Source organism: Diabrotica virgifera, chromosome 2 (assembly GCF_917563875.1).
Source record: "Diabrotica virgifera virgifera chromosome 2, PGI_DIABVI_V3a".
NCBI classification, from domain to species: Eukaryota; Metazoa; Arthropoda; class Insecta; order Coleoptera; family Chrysomelidae; genus Diabrotica; species Diabrotica virgifera.
In genome coordinates, this window is record NC_065444.1 from 97,376,622 (window position 1) to 97,396,097 (window position 19,476).

At 32.4% G+C, this 19,476-nt stretch overlaps 1 protein-coding gene across 6 annotated transcripts in view; it reads left to right on the plus strand.

Moving 5' to 3' along the window:
- The window catches only part of LOC114332504 (insulin-like growth factor 2 mRNA-binding protein 2), a 509,159-nt gene extending 490,200 nt beyond the window's left edge, over nucleotides 1-18,959 (plus strand). For all 6 annotated transcript variants that reach the window (XM_050642734.1, XM_050642736.1, XM_050642735.1 and 3 more), the window contains one exon: nucleotides 7,900-18,959. In XM_050642734.1, coding sequence (XP_050498691.1) covers nucleotides 7,900-8,025 — 126 coding nt within the window. In that variant the 3' untranslated portion in view covers nucleotides 8,026-18,959. The remainder of the gene's footprint in view (nucleotides 1-7,899) is intronic.
- The last annotated feature ends 517 nt before the right edge of the window (nucleotides 18,960-19,476 follow it).

Sequence of the window (19,476 nt, forward strand, 5' to 3'; positions counted from 1 at the left end):
CACTTTTTCCATCGAATTGCATGGTTAAAATGTAATAAAAAATTCCCACCCCCGAGATGGGGTGGCAACTACCCCCAAGGTTTTAGCGTATGATAGCGGCATGATATAGAAAATTATCCTTGGACTATTCCCTACCTTCTGTGGAAATTTCAAGTAAATCCATGCTGGACGAAAAAATTGCGAGCCAAAATGCTTCATTTCCTCAATCGACTATTGGGGCCGACCGACCGGCTCTGTCCCGTCATACAGCTGACCGACTATAATAACTTTTATTTATATTTAATTTAGAATGTGTGTACTGATTTTCAGCCTTAGTAAATAGAAATAATTACCTTCGTAGGAAAGCAACTTTGATACCCTCTCAGTAACCCCTGTTCTACGTTTCGCTTGACCGACCGCAGTATGTTTCTCTACACACTCACAGTAATCAACTGTAAAAAATCTAGCTTTAGTAAATTCAAATAGATTTTTCAGCGCTGTCTCTTAGTCATTATCTTACATACATATTACCTATATAAACCTTACAATATATAAAAATTAACACAGACACCAAATTAGAAGATATGAAATCAATGATGAAACAACATTTTTTAGAAGCGAAATGTGAAAACCATAAATTAAAATATCCAGAGGCTTCCACATCTTTTAACTATTGACCAGTCAAATTTTAGGAGGGCTTGGCAAAGAGACATCGGGCTCAGCTGATCATAGAGTTCTAAGATTTTTGTCAGCAAAAGGATGTCACTACCGGCGAATGCAATAGTAATGCCAAATTGAGCGATCAAGAAAGTTCATGTGAAGACCTACTTGAGGTTAGAATATATCACCAAAATCGATGGGAAACTTTTGACAGAATTCAAAAGGAAATTCAGTGCCTCATAGCATGTATTGCAGGATGTATGTATAACTGAGCATTGGAAATCTAAATTACAACTTGAGAACTACGATTTTGCAAAGCTTGGGCTGGTCTCTGCTTTCTGTAGGAGTGAAGGGCATGAGGGAGTAGCTGTTTATCTTATATTGTGGAAGACAAGATGTGATATCGATCAGATAGCTATAGCTTTAGTTTTTGCGTGTTGTTTTGGCCATGTTGTTTTTGATCTTCCTAGTTTTTTTCGTCAAGTGGTTGCCAATCCAATACTCATTTCTGTTAGAGCAATGGTTTGTCATTCTCTGTACATGTTCGTACAAAATAAGCTGTTTTTGCTATGGTTGTTCTGTTCATGATTTGTCTTATTCTTTTTATTAATTTGTTATGTGCATCATTCTAGATATACATGCTGATATGCCCAAAAAATCAATTTCCAGAACAGGAATTTTTAATCCGTTCTTGTAGTGACTTGCCAGGTCTCACATCCATAAAGTGAAACGCTTTTAAAATACTGTTAATATACCCCATTTCGCGAATATACGACCGTTTTAAATTATCGCGACAACGAATATTTCGCTGTGCAAAATATAAATAACTAAAGTAATTTGTAAATTACGTTGTTGTTTATTGTAATAATATTATTAGAGCAATTTAATTTCGAATTTACTGTGTTACTAAAATATTCGTTGTCGCGATAATCCAAAACAGTCGTATATTCGTGGAATAACATATAAATGACTATCTTTTTATGTTATCTAGAGATAGTTTTTGATCAGAGTAGTGAGTTCAACGCGCCTATTATTTTTTCTTTTTATAATTTGTTATTCAATTTCTGTTTTAGTGCTACCATTTCTTTTTATCTTTGCTCCCAAATGGATGTATTCGGAACATAATGAAATTACATTTCCATCTTCGTTTAATTTCATCGTTTTTAACTCCTGAAATGAAGCGTGTATAAAGTTGTTTCGTCGTTAAATGGCATATCCATTCGAGAACATGATATCCATTTCTTCATTGCATTTAGGTAGATTTTGAAGAGTGTTTGAGATACACTGCAGTCTTGCCTTGGTGTCTTATTTACCATTAAATTCCCGGAGAACTGAATGCTAATCTTTATTTTTGATTGAAGATCGTTGTAGAATAATTGTTGTATTGCTTAGACAAGTGTAATATGGTATTGTATCATAAGCTTTTCGTCAGATCCGCAAATAATAAATGAGTTAGCCTATCCCTATAGAGCGTTTCACGTGAGTCTATCCCTAAGAACGGAGCGTTGCGTAGTTAGAGCTATGTATTTCTTATGGACGATAGAAGCGCTCCGATACCACGCCTTCTGAGTCTGATTAGACTGAATCGTATATCGACAGTCTAGTAGCGACACGTGCGTGATAGTTTTAGCAACACTGTTTGCATTAGCAACACTGTTTGCATAAGCCAAACGTTCCGTTCTTAACGTGAAATAAAGTATAGACATTATTTTTCATTAAGGCTATCGGTACATAATTCGCAAATATTTTACGGCTATCCCTACTTTTTCTGTCTTTACACGGCAAATTACGTGTAGTAAAATTCACACTGGTATGGATATGTAAACATTACTAGAATGTCATTCTACTTGAAAATGTCATCACTAACTTAAAGAGATGGCTTTTGAATGTTCTTGGATAACTGTTATTTATAAAATTGCAAATTATTAATTCTGACCAATAGAAAGCTACAGAAATCTGAATTAAATCGATAATTTTTTATAATCTCCCGTCGTTAAGTATATTACGTCAGATGCCCTTCGTTGCTACGAAAAAATACATTCAGTGACATTAAAGACAATTAATGTTTTAAAAATTATAAAAGTGATGACTTTCAATCGTCAAATATTTATAAAAACTGTGTGTTTAATGGTACTTACATAAATAAATTACAATAAAATTTTGGTTTTGAACAGTTTTATTCATGAAATAATCGCAACAAATTGCACTCGACCTCTGAAATTAATATATAATTTTTGCTCTCGTGACACTTTGACATAATTTCACTCGCTTAAGTATATTACGTCAGATGCCCTTCGTTGCTACGAAAAAATACATTCAGTGACATTAATGACAATTAATGTTTTAAAAATTATAAAAGTGATGACTTTCAATCGTCAAATATTTATAAAAACTGTGTGTTTAATGGTACTTACATAAATAAATTACAATAAAATTTTGGTTTTGAACAGTTTTATTCATTAAATAATCGCAACAAATTGCACTCGACCTCTGAAATTAATATAGAATTTTTGCTCTCGTGACACTTTGACATAATTTCACGAGCCGAAGGCGAGTGAAATTAAAACTGTCGAAGTGTCACTCGGGAAAAATTCAATAATTTCAGAGCTCTTGTGCAATTACTACTGATAATTTTTTCACTAACTAAGTATTCAGTGATTGTTATAATTTAGGTATATAGAGGAAAAGTGTTAAAGTGATTTTTTAATAATATATTATAACTATGGAACGCTTACATTTTTGAACATCTTTAACAACAAAATACTTGGATCACAGAATATATTATCTTGATGTATTCTCTGCTTGGATCTTCCACAAATAATACACAATAAATACCTTTTTATTAAGTTCACGTCTTAAATCAATTATTTATCAAATACACTATATTTCAATATTATTTAATCAACAACGCAAAATATTCCTGATGCCATGTCAAATATTTAAAATTGTCACTGATTGTCACTGTTTGACTGACAATTATGCTGACAATATTCTATTCGACTGAGTGCGTTGTAAGACAAAGATAGATTTGGAAAATATTACCACGGACATTGTGTTCATTTTTTTCGAATCCTGAAAAAACCAATAAATATTTTTGAAAAATTTAAACGCAGAATGAAAGACTAAATTATTACCGAGGGCCGAAAGTCCCTTAGAATAAATAAAAAGTTTATTTTGAATGGGATATTTGAAATTAAAAATCACACTAAATTTTCTCTTAGTTTTTCACCCCTGTAACTTATTTAAATAAACATTATAGAAGTTCCCAGGGACTTTCAGCCCTCGCTAATAACGTAATCTTTCATTCTGCGTTTAAATTTTTCAAAAATACTTATTAGTTTTCTCAGGATTCGAAAAAAATGAATCCCCATTTGAATAGCATTACAGCCGAAAATACGTACCCATCCTCTTAAGTTGGTTTACAATGAATATAATATACAGACTTTCAAATGGCGCTTTGTCCATTCTCTACCATTTTTCAGGAAATGAGAAAAACTGCCACTCCGTTTTTAATAAAGTTAAAAAAACACACAAAACATGAAAAAATGTATTTTTTATTATCAATTTGGCCTGTTTATAAGTAACAACAGACTTTATTACTTTTTTCAAAAAACAAATTTTTTTTTTGATGGAGAAAACGCCATTTGTTTTCTTCAAAGGACAAAATGTAGTTTGATTGTCCCTAAATGATTAAAATAAAAATTTGAACTAAAGATGCATTTCTGTGTGTTTGGAAAACAATATAGAAAATTAAATAATAATCATATGACATGGATGTCGTCCTCCAGAAGGCAGCAACTTTCTTCTTTATCTTCACAGTTTTTTCTTAACAGCATGCTTCATTGGCAATTCCGGTAGAACTATGAACTATGTTACTTTGGCTGAATTAAACTTAAAAAACTTTTTAGAAGAGTTATTATTTCTGTACAAAACCTCTGTTTTAAACAATACTTACATATTTTATTTTCCCAGCAGTTTGTTTGCACTGAGTTATGATTATTCTTTTGGTTTTATTGATGCCTATAACTTTTTTGAGTGAAAGTGCTGCATGTTTTACGTCATACAAAGTCCAATCAGAGCCTAGCTTGCGGACTTGTCCTTTCTTAAATCAGTTTTTTTAGAAAGTCAGTCAACGCGGAACTTATTTCTACCTCACCTCTTCCTGCTTCATGCTCAAGCCATGTATAAAAAGCAGGAGTTTTTGTTAAAGTATCTGCTACACAAAATGCAAAATAAAGTCAGCATTGTAAGACAAACGAATTGCATTTTATCCAAAATAGTGCTATCTGTTTGTCTCTCGGTAATGGACAAAATGCGTTTTGTTTGTGTAGGTGTTTTTTGATATATATGAAATAGTACGCTTAGAATGTCTAGGAGTGTGTAAATTAATAAATGATGTTTTGACGAATCCAATGCCACCTCTAAGTCAAAATGTCGAAATATGGACAAAGTGCAATTTGAAAGTCTGCTCCTCATATTATTATGTCCATGCAATATCCTCCAACTCGATATACAGCTTATTTTAATTTCAGTGGTTGATATTCATTTTCAACTAGAATTTTCATAACTTCTCCACTTCATAACAACTACTGAGAGTGCTAGTAACTGAGATATAGCAGTAATTCTTGGGGTCTTTAAGAATGCAAGGAAATATCTGGACGAGAATATGAAAGTAAATGTCATTGAAGGGGGGTATAGTCTCATATATCAACAGCTTTTGTGCCTAAAAGTTGTACGTTTAGAGAAGGTGGCCATGGAATAAAGGTGTTCCTTAAGAGGAAGCTCTCGTGCATACATTTTATGCTTATAAAATCTGTAACGGGTAGCTCTTTCAAGACGACAGACTCAGTAAAACATATATAGTTTAAAATTAATAAAATAAAATATATTTTTATCTTCTGCAAATGAAAAGCAATATTATACTTCTTACTGCCATCCGAACATAATAGTAATATTAAAATGATACGATAAACAATATAATATATACCAGGGGTGAGCTAACTTTTTTTAGTAAGGGCCACAAAATGTGTTTGGAATATTACCGAGGGCTGCAATATTTATACCTTTACATGTTTTCTAATTTTTAACTTTTTACTAATATTTGGGGAGGGGGGGGGTTAAAATCATCATTTTAAGAGCATCATTTTTTTTCAAATGATGGCACATTTTTAACGACACCAAAAAGATTATAGTTAAAATAAATTATTTTTGTCGGACAAAAAAAGGGCGCGATCGTAGATTCCGACACCCACAAGATGTCACTCTAGCGCGGAAGTTTTGTTATTACAAAACTCTTAATTTTCAAGTGAAAGTACTTACATTTAATTGATAAAGATGGTCGATCTCTTGTCCGACAAATTTACAGCCTCGTTTCGTTAGTCCGACAACGTAAATAAGTTAGTGACGCGGGAACGCGTCCAACCTGCACTCTGAAATTTTTCAGAAAGTGGTAGACTCGCTCAAACGCTCAAACGAAGCAGTTAAGACCATTTTTAAGACTTTTGTAATAATCTTCCGAAAAGCACGATGTGGACTATTCATAAATTTTAAATTTATTTTCTGCTACATTATTTAACCCCTAAACGCCCAACCTTTTTTAGGTTCCATGTACGCCCAAGGGTGGGTAAAAAATGTCCACCTCGAAAATAGCTAATATATTTATTGAGAGTTGTTGTAAATGGATTAAACTTGAGAATCTTATGCTTCATAAACACAGCATCTTCTAAAATATTAATATAAACAATTTACAAACCTTACAACAAAATTACAATGTACATCAAAATTAGCATACCAGTAAAATTCACTAATTCAGATTTGTCGATTCTCTCCACATCCTTCCTTGCAACCTCCTCATTGGCAGATAATTATGTCGATAATGTAATTATACATCGATAATTATATGGATTATGTTCCTACCAACGAGAAATTACAGAGAAACCTTTAGTAACAAGTTTTACCAAGGGTGTAATTTTTATGCCCACCCATATTTAACTCAAAATATTACTTTTATTTTCAAAAATATAGGTAAAACCAAAATAACATTCGATAAAGGGTTGTATTTGTAACAATAAATAATTTTTGAAAAATTTTTAATCACGTAATAAATATGTTACAAGGGAATACGCATTAGGTGGACATTTTTTATCCACCCTTGGGCGTTTAAGGGTTAATGAGGGTAATAATTGGACTAATTCTTTGTTTTTTATATGATCAATGGATAGTTTGAGTTTCATTACAAAAGTTTTATTTTGCGCTGAAAACTTATAAATTTAGCAAATTTGTAGCAGTATTTAATTTCTAAAATACAGTTATTTCCTCCCCTAATCCCCCTAATCTTTTAAGAACCTTTTCTAAACTTAACCATCGAATATGATTGTCGATTGTGGTATAAGACATCAGCGTGTTCTGTTTCTAACTCTTCCAAATTTGAATTCACGATAACTTAATCCTATTGAACGAGTATAACTAACAATATTAGTTATAATTGGAATGACGTTGTCTACTTACAAAACATTTTTGCACAATACCTGCTGATGGATTATGGAGTGAAGAACAATAAATCATGTTCAATATATTTAATTATAAATATTACCAATAAATAAAAATAATTCATTTTCTTCCGCGGGCCGCAAAAAAATGTCTAAAGGGACTCATGCGGCCTGTAGGCCGCACGTTGCCCACCCCTAATATATACAATAACAATCTCGCTACGTTAAATCAACATAGCCATATATCCCGACACGGAGACACCGCATTTCACTTCAATGCGGCACGGTTGAATAGCGACACGCAGTCACTCGTTCCTCGCTACTACCGCCTACTGCGGTAACGGTTACGGTCGACGCCACGTCACTACGGTGGCGTCCGCCTAGGCACAGTTCCACCTCAAATACGGTGCATCTCTGCCAATCGAGCTATTGCTAATTCAACACGTTAGCAACAACTGATTTTCTCATTCTCCTGGCTCGACTCGTCTTAAATATGCTCTCGATGCCACTTCTCCTTCAGTTTCCCCCAGCGGTGTTATGAAGAAGGAATGCGCCAACACGGACATTCCTACGGTCGTCTCTGGTAGACCAGCTCATCGCTTGCCGTGGAATCATATCGTTACAAATCATATAATAGTAAAATTAGTCAAATGATTTTCTGGTTTTATTTAAGTATTTATCTACGATCTAGTTGATAAAAATATTTCGATAGTATTTGAAAACAATTTTTGTAAACTTTGCTGATGAATATTAACTTGTTTTTTTGTTTCAGTCTGCACAAAGACGTATCCGAGCGATGGTCCTCCAATCAGTAGCTCCTCCACAGGGCAGACAGCGCCAATCAAAGCAGAAAGATACCAGTCAATCGGAAGCTACCTCATCCGAGCCACAACAGTAGTACTAACTAGAGCAACATTCATACACACTGCCTGTGCGCATGGGTTTGTTTCTGCATACCCTATTTTTTATAAGAAACCTCTCTCGATGCCTTCCACTTGTACCATGTTGAAGATTATTTAAAAGCAGCGTTCGAGCGTCGACCTGGCTGCTCCACTTGGTTACGACAAAGAAACCGAGGCGTCGGTGAAGCCCCCTAGTTGCGCAAAGCGTTGAGTTTTTCGCGATAACTTCTTTTTCATGTCAATTATTTTTTGTTTTCTCAAGTTTTTATTTTTCTTGAATAGTTAGTTTGAATAGTTTATAATTCAGTTGACCATATTATATATATCTATAGGTATTGATAGTGGAAAGTTTTGAGAACTCTCCAGGAATAAGGTATGCGTCGAACTACGTGCCTATTGAACTTTAATCTACCTCAAATAATCAAAATATATTAGATTTTATAGCCACTGAAATTTCCGTTATTTACACACAATTACCGAACACACAGTATATATATCGTATACATTTTTGAACCGAAAATGAACATCAACATTCCTAAAATACTTCCATCTTTTGATTTTTCAATCCAGTCACATAAATTGACACTAGTATCATGTTTATTAACCTTAAAATAATCGCTTTTTTTGTTTTGGTTACACTGTAAGTCGTAAGAATCCGTTTTTAAGAATGTTTATGTCCGTTCCGGTTCCCCTTAATATTAATTGTGGATTTTTACCAAAGAAAAATCGCAAGGAATGCGACCTAAGACAGATGAGTCGCATTCTAAAACCTCACATCCCGATGTTCGACGATCAGCCAGTCACAATTGAAACAAAAATCTGAAAGAATCTGCACTACATAAAAAATAAACAAAAAAATATACGAAAAGGCGTACAGTTCCTTCGGAGTTAAAATGTGGCTGTTACTATTATTATTTTACTGTATTTTGAGTGTGAATGTGGAAACCGAAGAGCTTTAAATAATTTTTGTAAGTTAGAAGTATTTTTGCGACTAAGGCTAAGGATTTCGGATATTCGTATATATTTACAGATATTTCACTCTTTCATTTCAAAACTTTTTTCTAGAGGAATAATTTATTTGATTATATTTTGGGATTCGTAATTATCTTTGCGTTTCAAACTAGTGTTTTTCTTTATTATGTTCGGAAAACGTAATGCAATTAACAAAATACCTCTAGGTCTATGATTTCGATCTTCTTGGCCTGTAGCAACATAAGGTGACATCTAGCGGAAAGATATACAAAATGAAAATGAACAATGTACCGTGTGTGAATGTGTTGGTAAGCAAAGACATTTTTTTAACTATTATATTATAATTGTTAGGCGATTTGTTGAAATAATGTTGTTTTTGCGCGAAATGATCAGCCGATAGCTCGGTCCCTTGTATAATATATTATTTGTTGGTGTTATGGGACCGTCTTCGGTTGTTGATCTTCGCGTTGAGAAACAAAGACGTGGTTGTTGTGGAAGAAAAAAATGTATTATACCAAAACGTGTAGGACGAGTGTTGCGAGAAAGAGAGAAAGATAGAAGAGAGTGAGATGTATCGATTCTCGGAATGCCTTGTGTCAAGGCGAGTAGTATCACTTGTCCCTTATAGTACAAACTCGGGAAGTATAGAATGGTGTTATAGGATATAACGCCTTTTGCCTGCAAATATTCGATTTGGTTACTTCTGTTGCTATAATAATATATACATTATCCTTATGAAATCGTTAGTTATTCACTATTCTAGAATACAAATATGACTATAGAAAGTTATTTTAACATAAATAACTATTCCCGGATGTTTTGGCAGTATCTTAAAAGACTTAATTCGTTTCTGCAAAGTTCGTAAGAATTCTCCTCCCATTTAAAACAAAAACCTTTTGTAGCCTATTCGCTACTTGGATATCAAGTTTTGTAAATACTTGGCATTCTTTATTTACTTCAACAAACGTTTTGACTCATTGAATGTGCGTGGATGTGTTTTTTTATAATCCCGTAATAGATCCCTTTGAGATTTAAAACAATGACATTCATTTTCCGAAAGACAATCAAACAATCAAACATCAATCCTAAAATCATCACAATATTGGTTCTAGAAGGTTTTCCATTCCTGTCTATATCGAAGAAATATCTATATTAATATTTAAGAAAATCGTATACATCAATCAATACGTTTCAAGGAAGTTGTCTGTGCATTATCATCTGTAATATATTTTTTAATGTGGGCATTAGTTGAAATTGTGGGTTTAGCAACATAGACAAAAGGAAGTAACCAATCGAGTATTGGGGAAATGTAAAAAAACTATTTTTGATAAATATTGTTTGTTGGGGAGGATATTTTTTTTTGTTAGATTTTTAAAAAATTTAAAATGTAGCGGGGTCGCTATTTTAAATTGAAATTAAAAAAATTGTGAAAAAATGGATATAAATTATTTTATTGAGAATATAAATATATTTATTACTTTTGTGTATAAAAAAAATGAAGAGAAAAAAAAATTAAAATCGTTTGTACAGATTTTATTAAAAAAGTGTGCCAAAGTGCAAGAGATGTTACCAAGAGAGCTTGCTTTATTTATGATGAAAAAAAAATGTTAAGATTTAAAAAGGGTACATATATTTATTTTCGGTTAAGAGGAAGAATAGTGAACAAGTGAACAAACGCTCCCCAAATAGTAACTTGCATACGGGAAAGATATCACACACTTAGAAGCCGTCACATATTAAGTATTAGGAATAAAAAACATCAACGTATCGTACAAACTGAAAACGACTTCAAGTACAAAGTGAACAAAAAAACACAACTTATCGGCTACAAATATTTTTTTACTTAGCCAAACATTAGTAACTTAAAATGCTGTATTTATAATATATTTTCACAACATATTCCCAGCTAAAATAAACGCTCCTACAGTTGATCTTGTAGTAAAGACACTATACACGTAATTCCTTACAACTAAATGATCTACAAAAAAATAATAGTCACTTAAACAATGTTTTAAAGTAGTATTATTGTTTGTTTAAGCTTGGGAATATGTTGTCTCAATAGTGTATAGATTTTAGGATTTTGAAATTAGCTATTTCCAATTCCATTGCGTTTAAATGAAAGGAAATAGTTAATTTTCTGATACCATATGTCAAAAGTTGTCCTCGACTGAAATAAATCTAAAAACATTTACAAAAGTTTGATAAATGGTTTTTAAATTGTTAATTTCTCAATTTAGGATCTTCTTTTGTCACATCCTATATGTATATCTATTTAAAATGTATATTAATTTAAAAATGTTTGTACTGGTTGAGAATATCCGTAGCCACCCCTGTAGAAAGAAACACATTCATCCAATCCATTTTTCACATACATTTTTAACATCTATCTGTCTATTTGAAAGAAAAAAATCTAACGGTAGTCAAAACTGCGTGCTTCAAGTAATCCAAAAATCCAAAAAGAAAAAAAAATACACATTAACTTGGTCCTTCTGTATCATCGAAAAATTTCCCTTCGTCTTAGATATTACTACCACTTCATTTTGGCTTTTGATATGATTTTTTATTACTCGAAGCAGAAATTTTTTTCAATTTCCCACTTTTCCTCCAAAAGTGACAGTAAGAAATGTAAAATTCGAACTGGGCTCTCTCACACGACATTGTTCAAGGTAGATTTAGAATGTAGTGAGTCTATAAAGTTTTGGAGTGTAGATATCTCCCTTCAATACAGGAATTGCCACCCGAGTACGTGTTCCCTTTCTGAAACCTTACTGGGAACAACTTCGAACTAGTTTTTCGTGGTCAATCCATTAATATTCTTAACATTTTACTGAACGTGTTGATAAGATCATATCATTGTAATTCCTACTACATTTATCTTCTTCTAAAGGTGCGTATCTTCTAGAGATGTTGGCGACCACATTGACCCATCTTATTCTATTCACAGCAGCTCGAAATAGATCAGTTGACGTTAGACCAGTCCACTTTCTAAGATTGCCCAGGATATACGTCTACGTTGGGGGCCCCTCTTGCCCTCAATCTTACCTTATGAATAAACGGTAGAAGTAATTTATTATTATGCATAATGTGGCCGAAGTAAGCCAATTTTCTGTTAATCACCGTTTTATTAATTTCTTTGTCTTTTCTTGGCCTCTGGAGAATAGTTATGTTAGTTGGGTGTTGTATATTATGAGACCCTCAACCTGTATTTCAAATGTCTGTAATATTTTTATGGCATCTTCTGTAAGACTCCAGCTTTCAACTCCGTAGAGGACACTAAAGACGTAACATATACAGGGTGTCCCCGAAAATAGTGCGCTCCTTTAAGGTATGGATATAATACTTAATGTAGAACAAAAAGTCCTATAACATTTTTTTCTAAAGAGAACTTTTATTTTCATAAAATTGACTAATTTGGCATCACTGTACAAGAACTGTTTGTGATTTAGTTGATTGACACCACAAATGTAGGTCAGACAGGTACACCTGCAAAATAATTGTATCACCCCATGTTTGAAAATCCAACAAAACAAGAATTTGTTTGCTTGTTTAGGATGAAGACAGGGTTTAATGTAAATACTTATGGCTAAAATGCTGGAACTATTTTGCATACCAAAACGTATTTTGGTTTTTTAGCCAAACGGTTGCATTTAGAAAAACATGTATAAGATTTTTTTGCTCTACATGGTGCCTTCTACCTATACCTTTAAGAAACGCACTATTTTCGGGGACACCCTGTATATTTATAATAACTATTTTAAACAATCTTTCTTCCAACTTTTCATGCAACCATGTTTTTAAATATTTGTAGCTAAGACAGGATTCAAATTGTTACACCATTCACGTTGTTTTTTCTTTTCCTTTGTATCTAAGCGCCAAACAGTTCGTACTAGATATACACGCTTTCAGTTTCTTATTTTTCCATTTTTTTAGCTTCCATGCTTTCTAGAACTGGTCAACAATATGTATTCATCCTTCAACAGTATTCATTAATTGTGCGCATCACATAGAAATACTTCAAAATCTTTTGATATTCCGATGCCAGGTATGTTATACATATTGAAGCATATAAATACTGGCAATGTCCAGATGCAGTTTCAAACGTTCACTAACTAAGCGTGTCATAATTTATATGTTGCACGTTTCTAAACAAATCTACCTGGAATCTTGTCGATGTAAGTGCCCAGTTGTTGTTTCATCCCCAAAAAACAAGAGAAAATTCGAGATAACAGTTTATCCGGTATTTAAACGGCACCCGACTTTTTTGAAAATATATACCATAGTCGGTATTTGATTTTGAAAAAGATGCGTGCCAGCATTCAATAATTTTCTCATTCTGCCACCACAGAAATTGTCATTATCTTTTCAAAGCAAAGTATTACCCAATTTACAATTTATGAGTTTCGATAAAAATGTGTAGGTACCTGACAGTGGACAAGTTCATATATATGTATATCGGTTTTTGGCAGAACTAAATGTCTTAACCTGCCAAAGTATATAATATATAGTTTTTAGATGTTTTGATGTTTTTATAACAACTTGTCCTGTGTGATTGTCTGGTTCCACACATTTTTATCGACTCGTACAGTAACACATCAAAAGTCAACCTAAACAAGTTGATTCATATGCAAAAAAAAAACAAGGAAAAGAAATCAGTTAGTCACTGTAATCAATATAACCACTGACTGACAATCCATTACATATACATATTCAAAAGTTACGGTATTTCTTAGTGCCTAACTAAAACTCCTATCGGAAAGATTGAATTTGATCTGGAACAGTTGTTTATGGGACAAAAGATTGACCTCCCTTTACTGTGTCAGTAGTGAATGAGTTGATACTGATTTTGAAGAAGTTTATATATACAATGGATAATATATATACACCCCCCTCCCCTCCTGAGGCAACCTTTTGTTTGTTTGTTTAAATTTAAATATTCGTAATTAAAGATTTGAAAATAAGTAGACATCGGTCAAATTCAATCATCGAATAGGAATCGAAAGTTATTCTATAGTTATAGTTTTTCTTGGAGTTATGCATTTTTTCATATTATTACTATTATGTTTTTTTTGTAGATTTCTGATGTCCGTGAAAGCTACTACTTACAGTATGTTTCATCATAGACCCGAATATATGATACTTTTGTGTGTTTAGTCCTATCATGAACCATACTGTATATATTTACATTGCTGTGAGAAGGTAATTTCCTGCATTTCCTATTTTTTTTTGCAAGTGTTATCTGTAAAAATGATATTGATTTGGAATCGACACTGTTGTTCAAAATTACATAGAATCTGATGTCTTTTACCTAACGAAATGCAGGAATAGCCTCTCGATATAAAAATCAAAGTCATTCTATAGTATATAGTACATATTATATAATCATCTGGTATTTTTTATTTAAATAGGGAGGTGTAACTCTGTCGGAACGATTTTGAACGAATCTAGACCTCAAATATAGTAAAATATGTTGTCAAATCAACTTTTATTTTACTACCGTCTCGATCACACTGTAAATTTAGCCCTTAACTATTGACGTGGATGTTTCAGAACGTAGACACTGACATGCGGTATGTCATACCGTTGCCTATTCTTGTTTGTTTTTTACATTAACTACGGAATGATTCTTCACACTGCTGTAGAATAAAATACTGTTTCAAATAAAATAAACTTCATTTTTTCAAGAAAATTATGAACGCATTCATGATATTAAAAAATGGTGGAGATTCTTGGAAAATCCTGTAGAACTGAATAACAAAAAAAAGTAGCATTGGTAACCAAAAAATAGTAAACTAATGTTGAAAGCACTGAAAAGTAGAATAACTGGATGAACTTGCTGCCATACTAATAGCAGAACAATACTGAATGGACTGCTTTTAACTATAGAAACGTAAACACTGACATGCGGTACGTGATACCGCAAGAAAACTTTACGTCAACGTAGTTTAACCATATTAAAACTGCAGAAGTTGGGAGCAGGTACAATTACACTCCACTTGAAAGTACACATCGCTCATCCGGAAGAACAGTGTCTCAACTCAAAAAAGCACGTTTTTCGGGGAAGACAAAAATAGATTTTTTAGATCTTAATTTAACTATAAATTTTAGACGGTAACTGCTAAAATCTATAAATTAAAAACGAAGAATGTGGATAAGTGAATGTTTCTAATTGTGTAAGAGGCAAATCCAAAAAAACTATGATATCTGATTTAACAAAGAAAAAAGATCAGAATTTTGAGTTATGTCACTTTTCTTTTGAAATATTGACCACTTTTGTTAAAAATAACGAAAAATACTTTACGACACTTCTCGAAATACAACAGTTTTTGTGTTAAATAACGATAAATTCACGTCGAATGTCAGAGCATAACTGAAAAGTGTCATTGTTCCGGAATAAAAGTATTCATTTTACCAAACCAAAGAATAATGACACTACTGCCATCTTTAGAAGTTGGAAGTAAATATCTATGTGACATTTTTCCTGATAAAAGTATAGGATATTTGGAGTCAATTTAACAAGATAACTGGATTTATGCATTTTTTGAGTTATGTCACTTTTCTTCCGGATGAGCGACATATCGCTCATCCGGAAGAAAAATGTCCCAACTCAAAAAACCACGTTTTTCAGGGGAGCTAAAAACAGATTTTTTAGATCTTAATTTGATTATAAGTTTGAAACGGTAACTGCTAAAATTTATAAATTAAAAACGAAGAATGTGGATAAGTGAATGTTTCTAATTGTGTAAGAGGCAAAACCAAAAAAACTATGATGTCTGATTTAACAAAGAAAAAAGATGAAAATTTTGAGTTATGTCACTTTTCTTTTAAAATATTGGCTCCTTTTTTTAAATTAACAAAAAATACATAGGACACTTCTTGAAATACAACGGTTTTTGTGTTAAATAGCGATAAGTTCACGTCGAATGTCAGAGCATAACTGGAAAGTGTCATTGTCCGGAATAAAAGTATCCATTTTACCATCAAAACAATAATGACACTACCGCCATCTTTCGAAGTTGGAAGTAAACATATATATGACATTTTTCCTGATAAAAGTGTAGGATATTAGGAGTCAATTTAACAAGATAACTCGATTTATGCATTTTTTGAGTTATGTCACTTTTCTTCCGGATGAGCGAATATGGTTTTCTAAGAATCTTGTATAAAACAAGTTTTACAACAAAATATATTTTTGGCGTGGTATGGCATATTGTATGCCAGTGGTTAAGGGTTAAACGAAATTGATAAATATGCAAATTATATTTAGCGGTTTACAGCCACTTTTTTAACGAATACCTCAAGATATCTGATTGTATTTGTAAATTTCTCCTGTAGACGTTGTAATTATTGCCATCAAAATTGTGCCGAGCAGAGTTTACATTCCTTGTACAGATTGATTTATCTCAAAACTTCTAGATTCCCATCTGTTAAATAATGTATAAAAGATAATCCCTTCGGCTATTTGCTAGAATGTCAAGATGTTGTAAGGGAATCTAGCGAGACCGATTGATTTAAGTCACTTTGTACATTTTTTATTGCAACACTATAGTTTATAGTACATGTTACACTTTGCTAGACGGAGACTGATGTGCAAACAACCAGCCCGCTGTAGAATTAGTACCTTAGTTCTGGATCTATGATCATTTTCTTCTTTTTCGATGTCTGTTTTGCACAATAGGGCCACCCATTTATTTTTATCGTCATATCAACACTTTATCCAACCTAACGCTTTTTAAGAAACACGGCAACATTAATATCGCGATCAATTCAAAAAATTTGAATTTTTTGTGAACAATTCTGTTTTTTCTAAAAATCATTAACCTCAAACTTTCTTTGTTCAGAATTAGTGAATATTATGGCATAGTTAGTTATTCATTATTATTTTGGCTTTTTAAATTTGTTTCTATACTCTTTTCCAAAATCACAATGTGAATTATTTATAGTTTTTTGTTCAGTATTTGGGACTTTTTGTCCCAGTATTTGCGTAAGACAAATATTTCGTTAAAATTTTGCCGAATGTTTCTTGAAGCGTCCACGTATTTCTATTACTTGTCCGATCTAAGGTAACCATTAAAAAATAATAAAAAAAGATGTAAACTACCTCAGTAATTATATATTTGTTGTTCATGTTTTAACTTGGGTATCAATATAAGTTTATATTTTACTTAATGGTGAATACTATTTGTATACAACACAGTTTATATATAGTGCTAGATAAAGTTTTGTGTCAGTGTGCCATTTGCTTTTTAAAATGAAACGGATGAATGGTCCAAAATTTCCGCACCTTCTTCGTTTACGAAGTTGACGAAATTTTGTTACTATTATCTTGGAAACTACCATTTTCTGTACAGGACATTTTAGAGCCTCGATCTAGATATTTAGACGTGGCTAGCACACTGTAAGCTATTCTTCTACTGTTGTTTCTGGTGCTAACTATACTATATTCCCGAAGGTGCTTGGTAACAATCTTTGTTACCTTTAACGTTGGGCCTGCAACATTAGTAGTTAAGCCTTTGTTACTGCTGTTTTTATTCACTGTGTCTATGTACACGCCAACTTGTACGCAAATCAAAAAGTTAGATACACGCGAACGAAACTTCATCAAACCAGTGACGTCATAATTTAGCGTGCGCTCTGACTCTATTTTTGGTACACGCTAATTTTTCGATTTTTGCGAACTTTCAGGAAAATTTTTCTCTTTATCGTTTTCGTTACTTTTTGTAGCTAAAACTAATTCCCCTTCGTTAGTTACTAAATTTCATAACATCTAGAAAAGAAGAAATAATTTTATTTTAACAATAATTTCAAATAATCAACAAACCAGTTACATCAATGCTTCTACCATGTAAGCACATTTTTGCCACTAGAATAGTGGAAAAAATAAAGTTATTTGACCAAAGTTTATGCCCAAAAGAATTTTATATAAAACATCAAAGGGTTGCTAAAGAAGTTACCACTACAAGCGAGAACATTTCTTTGCAACGGTTTTCTGTGACACAGGCTGTTCTTTTAGTGTTATAGTGTAGTGTAAGAGAAAAAAAGGCTCTTTTTGTGACAAACTCGTTGGCAAATTTAGCTAGTCTATCTTCCCGGTAGTTCGTTCAGTTACAAAATAAAGATACTGGAAGCAACAGAGACTGTTTGGAGAGAAGGTCATGAAGTACTTTAATGTAATTCCTAGTGGCACTGACGAAAATACAGATCAAGGCATTAAAAATAATGAAGATCCAAATGATGTTTGTGATATTTTATCTGTAAATTGGCATTGGCGATTTATTACAATTGTTTGAGACATCTCAATAATTCTGCTTCCGTTCCCTTAATAACAAATATTTGTCTATCAAACAAACCATAAACACACCAAAAAATCGGAAAATTTGTTTTTTACCAAAAATACAGTCACAGCGCATGCTAAATAATGACGTCACTGGCTTGATAACGTTTACTTCACGTGTATCTAACTTTTTGATTTGCGTACAAGTTAGCGTGTACCTGGACACAGTGGTTTTTATTATACATCAATATTTTAATAATTGTAAGGTTGTTTGCGAAGAGATACGATTTCCCAAGCCATCCGTTAGTTGGTTTAATACATCGATGCCACAAAAATAGTGATGGAATATTATGTATCTCTTCTCCAAATACTCCAGAAATATTTCGACAATGATTTACTCAGGAAGTGCAGCTCAGGTAATGATTTAAATAATTGGCATTTGGTAATTTTTTACATTATAAATATAAGGCTTCCGTGAACAAACAGATTTTTTGTATTGAATGTCCTGTAGATGATGATGATAATGGCGTAAATTAAGGCGAACAGTTGTCATGTGGTCGATGTAATGTCAAATCGTTTTCTAAATAACCAAAAATTGTTTTTCGGTATGGCATACTTGAATCTAAACTAAATTAAATGAAATACAATGTCCAAATATTTCAGTTAAATAAATAGTGTTCCCTTGAATATGTAGTTTTATTTCATAGTCATATGGTTAAAAAACAATTGAATTCTATATAAACATAAAAAATATAATCAACTGTTTAAAATGGGAAATAAGCCACAATTTTACCAAAAAAATGATTTTATTAACGTTTCGACGCCTAATAAAATCATTTTTTTGGTAAAATTGTGGCTTATTTTCCATTTAAAATAGTTAATTATAAAAATGCCACAAGGAAATACCTTCAGAACAACATAAAAAATATGTTTTCCACCTACCTCTACCGAAAGTATATTTTTCCGGACCTGATTGTAGGGAACAAAGTTGTACTTTTCCTCCCTAGGGAGGAAAAGTAAAAGTGACGTCATGGTATTTCATTCATGAAATATAACTTATTGACGCCCTGTACAATATCATTTTCTATTGCGTAAGTATCTATACATTTTAACGTTTATTTATAAAACACCCTGTATTTTGCAGAATGGTAAAAAACAGTAAATTATTATTTTGATTTAACAATGTTTACATTAATAATTTGAC